General features: G+C 59.6%; 8 protein-coding genes across 8 annotated transcripts in view; 5 read left to right on the top strand and 3 right to left on the bottom strand.

Moving 5' to 3' along the window:
- ACA1_246150 (RhoGEF domain containing protein) overlaps window positions 1-765 on the top strand; it is a gene marked incomplete at both ends in the record, with an annotated part of 5,615 nt that extends 4,850 nt beyond the window's left edge. Inside the window, 3 exons of the mRNA XM_004335447.1 lie at window positions 75-174; window positions 282-455; window positions 548-765. Of these exons, the coding sequence (XP_004335495.1) occupies window positions 75-174; window positions 282-455; window positions 548-765 (492 nt within the window). The remainder of the gene's footprint in view (window positions 1-74; window positions 175-281; window positions 456-547) is intronic.
- A 603-nt stretch (window positions 766-1,368) lies between these two features.
- Window positions 1,369-2,174, top strand: ACA1_246140 (GATA zinc finger domain containing protein; the record flags this gene model as incomplete). The annotated part of the gene is made up of 2 exons (XM_004335446.1): window positions 1,369-1,706; window positions 1,796-2,174. The coding sequence occupies 2 exons, from the start codon at window positions 1,369-1,371 to the stop codon at window positions 2,172-2,174; spliced, it is 717 nt and encodes a 238-aa protein (XP_004335494.1).
- A 615-nt stretch (window positions 2,175-2,789) lies between these two features.
- ACA1_246130 (PhytanoylCoA dioxygenase (PhyH) superfamily protein) lies at window positions 2,790-4,696 on the top strand (the record flags this gene model as incomplete). Its single annotated transcript, XM_004335445.1, has 9 exons — window positions 2,790-2,903; window positions 3,026-3,163; window positions 3,355-3,433; window positions 3,605-3,674; window positions 3,772-3,848; window positions 3,972-4,126; window positions 4,247-4,358; window positions 4,441-4,538; window positions 4,613-4,696. The coding sequence occupies 9 exons, from the start codon at window positions 2,790-2,792 to the stop codon at window positions 4,694-4,696; spliced, it is 927 nt and encodes a 308-aa protein (XP_004335493.1).
- A 155-nt stretch (window positions 4,697-4,851) lies between these two features.
- Window positions 4,852-5,667, bottom strand: ACA1_246110 (uncharacterized protein; the record flags this gene model as incomplete). The annotated part of the gene is made up of 2 exons (XM_004335443.1): window positions 4,852-5,295; window positions 5,326-5,667. The coding sequence occupies 2 exons, from the start codon at window positions 5,665-5,667 to the stop codon at window positions 4,852-4,854; spliced, it is 786 nt and encodes a 261-aa protein (XP_004335491.1).
- Window positions 5,099-5,299, top strand: ACA1_246120 (uncharacterized protein; the record flags this gene model as incomplete). Its single annotated transcript, XM_004335444.1, has 1 exon — window positions 5,099-5,299. One exon carries the CDS (start codon window positions 5,099-5,101, stop codon window positions 5,297-5,299), a length of 201 nt encoding a protein of 66 aa, XP_004335492.1.
- Window positions 5,668-6,206: 539 nt separating the features above from the next.
- Window positions 6,207-8,388, top strand: ACA1_246100 (ankyrin repeatcontaining protein; the record flags this gene model as incomplete). The annotated part of the gene is made up of 6 exons (XM_004335442.1): window positions 6,207-6,804; window positions 6,970-7,137; window positions 7,260-7,594; window positions 7,669-7,777; window positions 7,852-8,028; window positions 8,102-8,388. The coding sequence occupies 6 exons, from the start codon at window positions 6,207-6,209 to the stop codon at window positions 8,386-8,388; spliced, it is 1,674 nt and encodes a 557-aa protein (XP_004335490.1).
- Window positions 8,389-8,540: 152 nt separating this feature from the next.
- ACA1_246090 (CBS domain containing protein) lies at window positions 8,541-9,064 on the bottom strand (the record flags this gene model as incomplete). The annotated part of the gene is made up of 2 exons (XM_004335441.1): window positions 8,541-8,963; window positions 9,038-9,064. 2 exons carry the CDS (start codon window positions 9,062-9,064, stop codon window positions 8,541-8,543), a joined length of 450 nt encoding a protein of 149 aa, XP_004335489.1.
- A 633-nt stretch (window positions 9,065-9,697) lies between these two features.
- ACA1_246080 (ATPase, AAA domain containing protein) lies at window positions 9,698-10,627 on the bottom strand (the record flags this gene model as incomplete). Its single annotated transcript, XM_004335440.1, is given in 2 exon segments — window positions 9,698-10,493; window positions 10,506-10,627. 2 exon segments carry the CDS (start codon window positions 10,625-10,627, stop codon window positions 9,698-9,700), a joined length of 918 nt encoding a protein of 305 aa, XP_004335488.1.
- Between the last annotated feature and the right edge of the window lie 14 nt (window positions 10,628-10,641).

Genomic DNA, 10,641 nt, shown 5'->3' with positions numbered 1-10,641 from the left:
CCGGCATCCCGGAGAGCGCCCTGCGCGGCGGTCTGCACACGCTGATCGTGGCCTACGACACGACGAGCGCCCAGTCGCTCGAGACGGCCCGGGCCTGGATCAAGGAGATCAAGAAGCTTAACCCGCCCATCGTCGGCACCCTCCTCGCGTTCCATCCCACGCAGAGCACGGACGGTATCGCGGCCGCATCCTCCCCGCTCGCTGTTCTGCTGTCGCACCACCACCACCACCAGCCGCCGCCGCCGCCAGTGTGCTGATCTTGTCGCATTCGGGGGGTGCAGGAGAAGCAGTTACGGCTGAGGCGGGCCAGCAGGCGGCCACCGAGGAGGGCTTCGTGTTCTTCGAGTTGGGCAAGGTGGCGTCGGTCGAGGAGGACGCCCTTGACTCCTCATTCGAAACCATCGTGGAGAGGATCCTCGACATGAAGGAGGGCCACGGATCCGCGTTGTCTCCCGGTACATCTACATGCCATCCACTCGACTGCTCGGAAGCAGAATTTAACCACACACACAACACACAACACACGACACAAAACACGTGTTATCAGGAGGTGGCCACGACCTTTCCAAGCGACGAAGCGTCGATTTGCAAGAGGTGGACCTCAAGGCCGACAAGAAGAAGGAGGGCAAGCTCAAGGGCATCCTCGGCATCGGCAAGAAGAAACTCAGCCGCAAGACCAGCGTCACCGGCGCCAGCAACGGGAGTGGCGGGGGCAGCGGAGGAAGCAGCCCGGCTGGTAACTCGAAGAAGGAAAGCCGTGGCTGAGCGCACGGCCGTACCGCAGTGCTAAGCGCGCCCGTTGCTGTTTGTCGGCCGGTTACCGGCCAGAACCCGAGCACCGACGTCAACCTTATTTTTTTTTGTTGGCTGGGGTTGGCGGCGAGCTGGGCGATTATGATCGATGGTGGCGCTGGTTCCTAGGTTGGTGGACGTCGCAAGACGTCGGGCGTGCATCCGACTGGTCGCCAGTTGCCGAAGCTTCCTTCCTTCCTTGCCTTTTGCGGCCTGGTAACGTGCGCCGGAGCGGGACAAGAACCATGAAACTAGGAATGCAGACCAGGTGTTTCGATAAAATATTTCTGGAATCTGGTTGTTTTTACCGCCATCATTTTTGGAATATTTACTGTGCTCTTTTGAGTGGGCCACGAGAAAGGACAGTTGGTGTTTGTCCGTCGGCGGCATGGATGGCGCCCAGCTACCGGATCGGGAGCGTAGCTAGGCGTGTGGCACGGTGCCACGGTGGCACTGGCTTTAAAAACCAAGAACGCGAGCAGAACAACCAAGACACACCAACAACACAAGACGCACGCAGCAGAGCCCTAGGGAGATTCACCTTCCTCCATCAACTTTTCACAGCCTCTGGAGAAGATGAGCTCCTCTTCCACCACCTCGACCTCCGTGCAGAACACCCTCGGCCTCAACCTCTCTATTCTCGAGCTACTGATCAACTCCTCGGGCAAGATGCCCCAGCTCGTCCTCCTGCCCTTCGGCCACAGCGGCGGAGCCACCGCTGCCGTGGGCGTAGATCTCGCAGCGTTGGCCTCATCCGACCACCACCGAGCACCCGGCCTCATCATCAACAACCAGCTCGCCCACGGCACCACACCGACTCACAAGCGGGCCAAGCGCACGACGGGTCGCGTGTGCGGCCAGTGCGGCACGTCGTCCACGGTACAGTGGCGCAAGGGACCCGATGGCGCCACTTCGTACGTTCGCACCACTATAAAAATGTAGAAAATCAAGATTTCCTTTTTCCTGTTGTGAACAATGAACTTACCTACGTCTTCATCAACAGGCTGTGCAACGCGTGCGGTCAGCGGTACCACCGGCGAAAGGCCGCGGAGGAGCGTCAGAAGACCGGGCGGCAGCAGGACCTCCACAAGCTGCGCATGGCGGATCTGGTCCAGCACCACCACCACCATCACCATTTTCAGCTGCCCGCCGCGTCGTCGCCCTCGGGTAACCAGCAGCGCGTGCGCTTGCCCCACCACGAGCACAGCTTCACGATCGACACGTCGTCTCTCTCGCTTCGCCAAGTCAAGTACGAGCCGATGCTGTCGCCGGTCTCGTGCAGCAGCCCGCGATCCCCCGCCTCAGACTGTTCGAGCCCAGCCTCAGAGGTGGTCGAGCAGAGCGCCTCGAAGCGATCCGACATCTACTCCCTCCTAAACTGAGCCCGATTCGTGACCACCCACCAACCACAACATCGACGACGAGTGTACATACCGAGACAAGCAAGTGTGAACGATGTTCCACTTCCACGACCATAATCACTGAGTTGGAATAAACTATTCTCTTCTTCTCGTTAATGGGTGTTTTGTTTGACAAGCGGTTACTCGCCTACCGGATTAAACGAAAAGGACTATGTGGCTTCCTTTTTGGTCCGTTACAGTGAACCTCGGGTCACACCCCCCTTTCCATCATTCCACCAAGTTGTCCTTTCCGGGACTCATATGCGCTACACATGGCCAGCCAACAGATCCTGGGTAGTGAGTGCACTCACTATTGAGGTTATGGGTTCTTCTTTGTTTCTGATAACGGCCATCAGCCAGCTGTCCCCTCAACGACAAGGCTCCCTCCAGAACAAGAGGGGGCACTGGCACTCCCAAGTATGCCAGGAATGTAGTGAGGGCCAGCCTGATCGTCATTGGCGGCCCGATAAAAAAATTTGCGGCAGCCGAACAATCCAAAGCAGCTTCGGTGGTTCGGGGCACAATAAGGCAGGCACAAAAGCTCGAGCTTGGCCTGCCCGCCACAACCCCAAGCACACGCATCCAACACACACGGCCATGGCACAGCAGGTGACTGAGCACGAAATCACGCCCTTCCGGAGTGAGGAGGAGAATCAAGCGCTGGGCAAGCACCCTCACGCACTGGACTTCCAGTTCTCTCCTGAAGATTTGGTACACCCACAACCTCAGCCACGTCCACAAAATAATATATATTATTTATTGTATTATTAATATAAAAATATAATAATTATTATATAAAAATATTTTTTACCCGTGTGGGCTGCTCGCGACAGGCGTTCTTGGACAAGAACGGGTATGTGGTGGTAAAGGGCCTGTTCTCCGAGGAGACCTGCGAGCAGATGAAAAAGGAGGTCTTCGAACGCGCTCACACCCTCATGGGCGTGGAGAAGGACAACCACACCACTTGGGATGTATGTACACTCCCGCTTCATGCTGCACCTTTACTTTGGTTGAGCTGATGTGTGCGGTGGTGCGTGTGGTGTGCGTGTGTGCGGTTATGTGAGTGCAGCCTCTGGGTCCCATCGGATTCGTGGACATCTGGCACAACCCGACGTACTACGCCATGAGGCAGGACCCCCGCCTGTACTCAATCTTTGCGCAGGTGCTCAACGAACCGCACCTGACCGTCTCCATCGACCGCGTGTGCCTCAACGCTCCCACCGTTGTTTTCGACAGCGAAGGTACTATCAAGTCGTGCGCGTGCGCTCAGCAACCCACTAACACGCCACACGCCACACGCCACACGCCACACGCCACACGCCACACGCCACGCGCCACGCGCCACGCGCCACGCGCCACGCGCCACGCGCCACACGCCACACGCCACACGCCACACGCCACGCGCCACACAGGCAAGATGATCGCCGATTTCCCAGAAAGGCGAAAGCAGATCTTCCACATTCACAACGATATGAACCTCTGGTACTGGCTGGCTGGCTCCTCCTCTGCCAGGCCCAGCCTTGGCACGGCGTAGATATATGTGACCTCGTCTCCTCAATCGCTTCTTCTTCGCCCGCAGGGATCTCTCGGAGAACAAGTATCAGGCCGGCATTGCGTTGAACGATTGTCCCACCGGCGGATTCCAGTGCATTCCAGGTAACGACGACCAGCAGTGAGCCTGCGTGATATGATCGACCGACCACTACCCCAGCCCTGACCTCAACCAATGGAATGAGCTCACCGTTCACTCTGTGTCGCGCTGTGGCGCCACCCCGCCAGGCTTTCACAAGTTGGAGGATATCAAACGCTACCGCGAGGACTACGAAAACGGAAAGTTCGGCGAGCACCGAGTGCCCGCGGAAGATGAGACGTTCGTCTGGTTCAGGGACCAAGAAGCCATCGACAAGCGAGCCATCCAAGTGCCCATGGAGAAGGTTCACACACAACACACACGCACACGCACCACGCACCACACACCACACCACACACACACACACACGCACCACACATCACACCAGGCTCACATTAAATACGCGTGTGCGCCTGCATATCAGGGTGACATGGTCATCTGGTCCGCGCGGCTGCCTCACTCTGCCATGCCCAACATGTCGGCCGAGTGGCGCATCCAGTGCTACATCCGCATGATCCCCACGGCCAAGCACGAAAGTACGCCACCTTGGCCGCGTCTTCAGCACAACACACAAGCTTGGGCTCTGCCTAAGGGGTGTGGTGGGTGCGTGTGGTATAGCCTATACGGCGGAGGTGGCTCGCTCGTCGCGCGAGGGGTTCAAGCCGCGTCTTTTCTCCACAAGCAACGCCACTGGCGATGTCAACTTTGCCTGGGAGGTATGTGTTGACGTCGTGCGGTGCATTGTGTGCGTCGCAGTTGCTAACGTGCGATCTTTGTGTGAACGACGCAGGTGCCACTGCACAAGGCGCCCTCGCCCTCGTGGCTCGGCGAGAGGCTGCTCGGCTGGAAGCCCTGGACCGCCGCCGCCGAGTGATCACATCCTCCGCCACGAGTGCAAGGAGATGAGGATTTATGACGCATGAGCGAACAAAGCACAACAAAGTGAATGACGAAGAAGAGGAGGAAGAGGTGGTTCGGGCCGGCCTTGATCAAGGGATCAGGCGGTGGTCTCGGGCTGGGCCTGCACGATCAGGCGGCGCAGGCGAGGTTGGAGAGCACGGCCGACGGGAGGGCCTGCGAGGGCGACGAGGTCTGCACCACGATGCCGGCGCCCTGACTGGCGCCCACCAGCAGTGGGCCGAAGTTGAAGGCCACGTTGAAGACGTTGGTGTTGCCCTGTCGGTTGAGTTCCCACCACTGGGTGATGGTGGAGCCGGCCACGGGGAGGCCGAAGGTGAGCACGCCGCCGTTGAGCGGGCGCTGGCCGGTGTTGGTGATGGTGATGTCGAAGATCTGGAAGAACTGGTTGGGTCCCGTGGTCCAGCTGCCGCCGGCCGCCGCCGAGCGGGCCACGATGCTCACCGCGGCGTTGCACCCGGCCGCGGGCGAGGCCGAGGGCTGCGGAGTGGCCACGATTGTGGGCGAAGGCCCTCCCACGCAGTTGACCGAGACGAGGCGGGTCGTGGGCGGCACCTGAGAGCCGGCCGAGAGGGGCGTGCGCACGATGTAGCCGGCGCCCAGAGTGGCGCCCACCTCGATGTTGCCGCCGGGGTTAGCCACGTTGAAGAGGTTTGAGGTGGCGCTCTGTCGTGCGAGGTTCCAGAACTGGGTGATGACCTGTTCCTGATTGGGGGCCGTGTCGATGGCAATGACGGCCGAGGTGACCGGGCTGGAGCCGGTGTTGACGATGGGAAGGTCGTAGATCTGGAAGAAGAAGTCGCCCTGCGTCCACGACCCGCCCGATCGAGTGATCTGCGACACCGACAGCTGGCACGGCTGAGCTGTGGCTACACAGAAGAAGAGAGCGGCGAGGCAGGCTGAAAGCACGAAGAGTTGGCGCAGCATGATGCTTGAGTTGTTGTGGCGTGGGTAGCTGAGTGAGGCTTGTTTGATGAAGAAGAAAGGAATGGGCCAGCTGGTTTTATGGACCAGGCGGACCAATGGCGATGGTTGCATATGGCATAAAGCACCGCAGCCGTTCCCTGGGAACTGGCGCCGAAGCACACGCACCGAGAAGCGGAAGGAAGCCTGCAGGAGTGGATGTCAGTCGCTGCTTACACGACCCTTAAGTCTCAATGCGGGACCTCGGGCTGCACCCACCCATGCGCATTGTTCTAGTCGCTGCTGGCGGTGCGGCGATCACACCACTCCACGACTACACGAACTCTTCGCAAGCGCTAATAGTGACCGCCTACAGTGCTCTCCATACCACAATGGGCTCACGTACTACAGGCAAAACCTTTGCCTTGTCTGTCAATCGATAGACGAGTCTAGCTCAGCACCTGGAAGGGTGACAGGGCTTCGAGTCCCACCCCAACCTATGCAAAATGGGCCAAGCTTCATTGTAATAAAACAAAGTTACTTTGGCATTAATAAAAAGGAAGATGGAGAGGGATGACGAGTGGGATCGATCGGAGAAGGGCGAGCTCGATCATGAGCTCGATGATGAAGAGGAGGAAGAGGAGGATCGATCTAGCGAGTTTGTATCTTCATTCAAGCGCATGATGCCCGTCGTTGCGGCAGATGGCCCTGCCCTTGGCTCATCCGGCAGCGCTCCGTTCATGGCGGTTCATCAAATCTTGGCTATGCCGTCCTACCTCAGCCATACTGCTCCGACTCTGCCACAGCTTGTGGACGATGACGATTCGATCAACGATGGACCCCAACCTCCTGCACCAGCCCTGGACGAGGTGCATCAATCCAACATCAACTTCTTCAACCTTCCGCAGCTCCTCCAGCCATCGCCCGCTCGACGAGATCAAACCTCTTCTTCAACGCAGACTACATCATCATCCACATCTCCATCTTCATCTTCCGCTACGCCATCGAACACGACCACGACCGCTGCCACGGGTGGGCCGCGCCCTGGTCTGTTCGTGGCCACGTTCTATGGCAACGATCGCGACGTAGTCGCCCTGCTCCAGGCCGGCGCCGATCCCAACCAAACGGACAAGCACGGGTGGACGCCACTCGCTCTCGCCGGTACCCACCGACTCACGCGCACCTCGCGTTAGTCATGAATAGTGCGCTTATGAGTGAGGACCGTGTGTTGCGTGTGGCATGTGTTGTGTGTGTGTGGGTGTGGGTGTGTGGCGTGTGGCGTGGTGGTGTGGGTGTGGTGTGCGTGGGTGTGTGAGCCTGTGTCAGCGTCACGCGGTGACAAGAAGGTGACGTGGGTGCTGCTCAATTGGAACAAGGTCAAGGGCGGCCCGCTCGCCGATCCCAACATACGCGACAACGAAGGCTGCACCGCACTCCACCGGGCCGCGTTCGTGCAGAACGAGGACATCATGAAAATGCTAATCGCCGCCGGAGGTAGGCCGCACACGCACCACCGCATACACCACCGCACACGCGCACACACCACCGCACACGACACGCACGCGCATACATTTGGCTGTTGTTTGCTCATTAGAGGCGCTTCTGCTCGATATCAGCGGACGTGAATGTGCACGACGACAACGGAGAGACGCCGCTCCACCTTGCTGCCGAACGCGACAACGCCTACCTGATCTCCCATCTGCTCCAGTACGTGGGACCTTCGCTTTGCGCATTGAATACCACTCAAGCCCACCACTCTCTGCTCATGGTCGACCTCGTTGACACGCTGCACACGCTGCACAGAGCCGGCGCCGAGATTGATGCTCGGGATCGGGATGAGCGTACCGCGCTCCACTTTGCCGCGATTGCCGGTGGCGAGGAGGCCTGCCACGCGCTCATACGACGAGGCGCCGACCCCCACGCCCAGGACGTCGACCGCGAGACTCCGCTCGTACGGGCACCGCCCACCACCCGCCACCATCATCGTCCACTGCTTTATTGCTGACGTGTCATCAAACGACGCAGCACGCGGCCTGTGAGCACAACCAGAACGTTGTGGCCCGGGCCCTCGTGCTGGGCTACCAGGTGGCCGTCAACGCGCAGTCCAAACAGAGGAAGACGCCCCTACATCTAGGTACCAACGAGCGCTTGAGCGTTTGCGGTGGTCTGATATCTGGCATTCGTCATCGTCGTCATCTGCGTGGCTAGCGGCGGCGAGGGACAACTACGACCTGTGCGAGTTGTTGCTCGAGAACGGGGCCAATGTGAACGCGCGCATGCGCAACGGGCGAACCCCGCTACACTACGCAGCGGCCAAGGGCTTCGTGCGGGTCACGGCGCTACTGCTGCGCCACGGGGCCAACACGGAGATCAGAGACGCTCGGGGTACGCATGCCTGCCTGCCATACCACCATTCTCTGCATTCTTCGTACGAATGCTGACGTCAGGCTCTGTGCAGGGAAGGGCAAGACGGCCGCAGAGTGGGCGGCGATCAAGGGCCACCTCGAAGTCGAGGCTCTGTTTTCGGCGACCAACGCCGCCCCGGAGGTGGAGGAACGCTCCGACGATGATGACGAAGAGGGAACAACGAGCATCGCCGGCATGCGGCGCACTGGAACTGCGCAGGCGATCGACGTCGAAGAGCCCGGCGTCAGGGCTGCAGAAGAAGAGGTCGACCAGCAGGACTGGCGATACTGGCGGCTGCCCGTGGACTCAGTGGTCAGCGACCACGAGGCCGACCTCTAGGAGCCACCCATGAATTGAAGCCAAAAAGGTTCGATTGCCCATCTCTCTCTCTGCTTCTTTATTTTGGGTGGCTCGGCGTTGTGCGAGGCAAGCTGGACATGACATGAAGAAGAAGAAGAAGAAGAGGCGGAGGCGAAGGCCGAGGGTGTGCACTAAGTGCGCTGGGTGCCCTTCTGGAGGTGGATGTTGCGGACGAGGTCGCCCAGCAGGTTGTTGTCGTTCAGCTTCTGGGCGAGGTCGCACAGCGAGAGCACGCCGCACAGCTTGTCGTTGCGGTCGACGCACACGAGCCGGCGCAGCTGGTTCTTCTTCATGATGTCGAGGGCCTCGTCGACGGTCTGGTCCTCGTAGATCTTCTGCACGTTCTTCGACAGGACGTCCTTCATCTTGCACTGGTTGTAGTCGTGGCCCTCGCCGATGCAGCGGAGCACGATGTCGCGGTCGGTCACGATGCCGCACGGCTTCTGGTTGTTGTCCACGACCGGCAGCACGCCCACGTTCTGCTCCTTCATCAGCTTGGCCGCCTGCAGGATCGAGTCGTTCTCCTTACAGCAGTGCGGGTTCTTGGTGATGACCTGAGTGTGTGGTTGTGTGTGAGCGAAACAACAGCAAAAGATCACCTTAAGGTCAGGGAACCAAGGAGACGCACGTCGTTCAGCCTAAGAGTGGTGGTCATGTTTGTTGTATTCCTGGTCTGTGTTGTGTGGTGTGTAGGTGACTAGGTGTGCGTCCCTCTCTATTTTATACTTGGGCGGGTGAAAAGTCGCCAGGCAGCATACGACGGCCACCAGACCACTCCTCCACGTGCACGCGAACCTGCATGCACGCTTGGGTGCTGTGCCGCCGAGTTGGGCGTTGACACTCTTCGGCGGAACTTTGTGGCTCGGACTTGCCCACTAAAAACGAACGTCAGCTCGCGCAGGAAACGTGCACACATTGTGAAAAAATGATCCTTTTTTTTGCCTCTCCTCGTGATGTTTCAAAAAGCACTCTCTTACCTCTCCTTTGGGCTTCTTCAAGTCGTTGTACTTGACATGGGCCGTCGAGTAGCGGCTCCATGGCGAGCTCGACCACGACGATCGGGTTGGGGTCCCAAAGGCCGCACGGTGAGCGCCAAGCCACAAAGGACAGGTGGCGCGAGCATGCACGCCCCGGACCCTGTGCGGAGAAAATACACGAAAAGCTGCAGAGGAATCATGCGGCGCGGCCCCGTTCGTCTCGACTTCTCTCCACTGAATTTGGGTGTGGTTACAAGTGGTGTGTACAAGTGTTTTACTCCAATTTAAGTATCCGCAAGTCTTTCTCCTGTTCAGGCGGATGTGGCGGAGGCACTTACAATCCCCTCGAGCTGGTCAGCTGCCACTTCATTCTCCTTGACCTCTCCTACCTTGGCCTCGGCGATCTTGACCTCCTTCTCCCCCTCCTCTTCCTTGTTCTCGTCGACCTTGGCCTCGTCATTTTGATCATCGTTGTCGTTGTCGTTGTCGTCTGCTGCCTTCTTGTTCTTCCGTCTGGCGGCCTTCTCATTCTTGATGCGCTCCTGCTCGGCCTCGACGAACCGCTCCACGTTGTCGATCGCCGCCTGCGGGTCGAGCTTATGCCTCAGCAGGAAGCCCTGGAGGCTCGCCATCGACAGCCTCTCCTCGGGCACCAGCTCCGCGAACCGTCGCGCCAGCTCGTCCAACTCAGCTAGGCGCCCCTTGCCGTTGTTGTCGTTCTTCTTGTCGTCTTCGCTGTCGTCGCGTTCGTTCTTCTGGGCCTCCCACGGGTGGTAAAAGTAGGCGAACAGGCGGCGCACTTGGTCTCGGCGGGCCAGACCCACGTAGATCGCCATGTCCACGCGTCCCGGCCGGGTGAGCGCCGGGTCGAGCAGCTCGCGGTGGTTCGTGGTCATCAGCACCAGCGAGCCCTCGAACGCCACGGCACCGTCGAGCGCGTTGAGAAGGCCACTAAAGGTGACCTTGTTCTTGCTGTGCGACTGGCCGACATTCTTCGTGCGCTGGATGAAGGCGGCGTCGATGTCCTCGAGCAGGAGGATGCTGCCCTTGGGCATCTTGCGCAGGAACTCCTGGAGCGAGTCGTCGTCGAGGCTCGCGCTGGCCAGGCTGCACACGCACAGGTTGAGGCCCAGCTCGCCCGCCAGCGCCGTGGCGAAGCTGCTCTTGCCGCAGCCGGGCTCGCCGTAGAGCATGTAGCCGCGCCGGTGCGGAATGCCGCGCCGCTTGTACCACTCGCCCATGGCCAGGAACTCGC

This window comes from Acanthamoeba castellanii (assembly GCF_000313135.1).
Source record: "Acanthamoeba castellanii str. Neff unplaced genomic scaffold scf7180000084763, whole genome shotgun sequence".
In the NCBI taxonomy this organism is placed as follows: Eukaryota; Discosea; order Longamoebia; family Acanthamoebidae; genus Acanthamoeba; species Acanthamoeba castellanii.
Note: the sequence above shows the minus strand (reverse complement) of the source record. Positions and strands in the feature narration are given on the sequence as shown.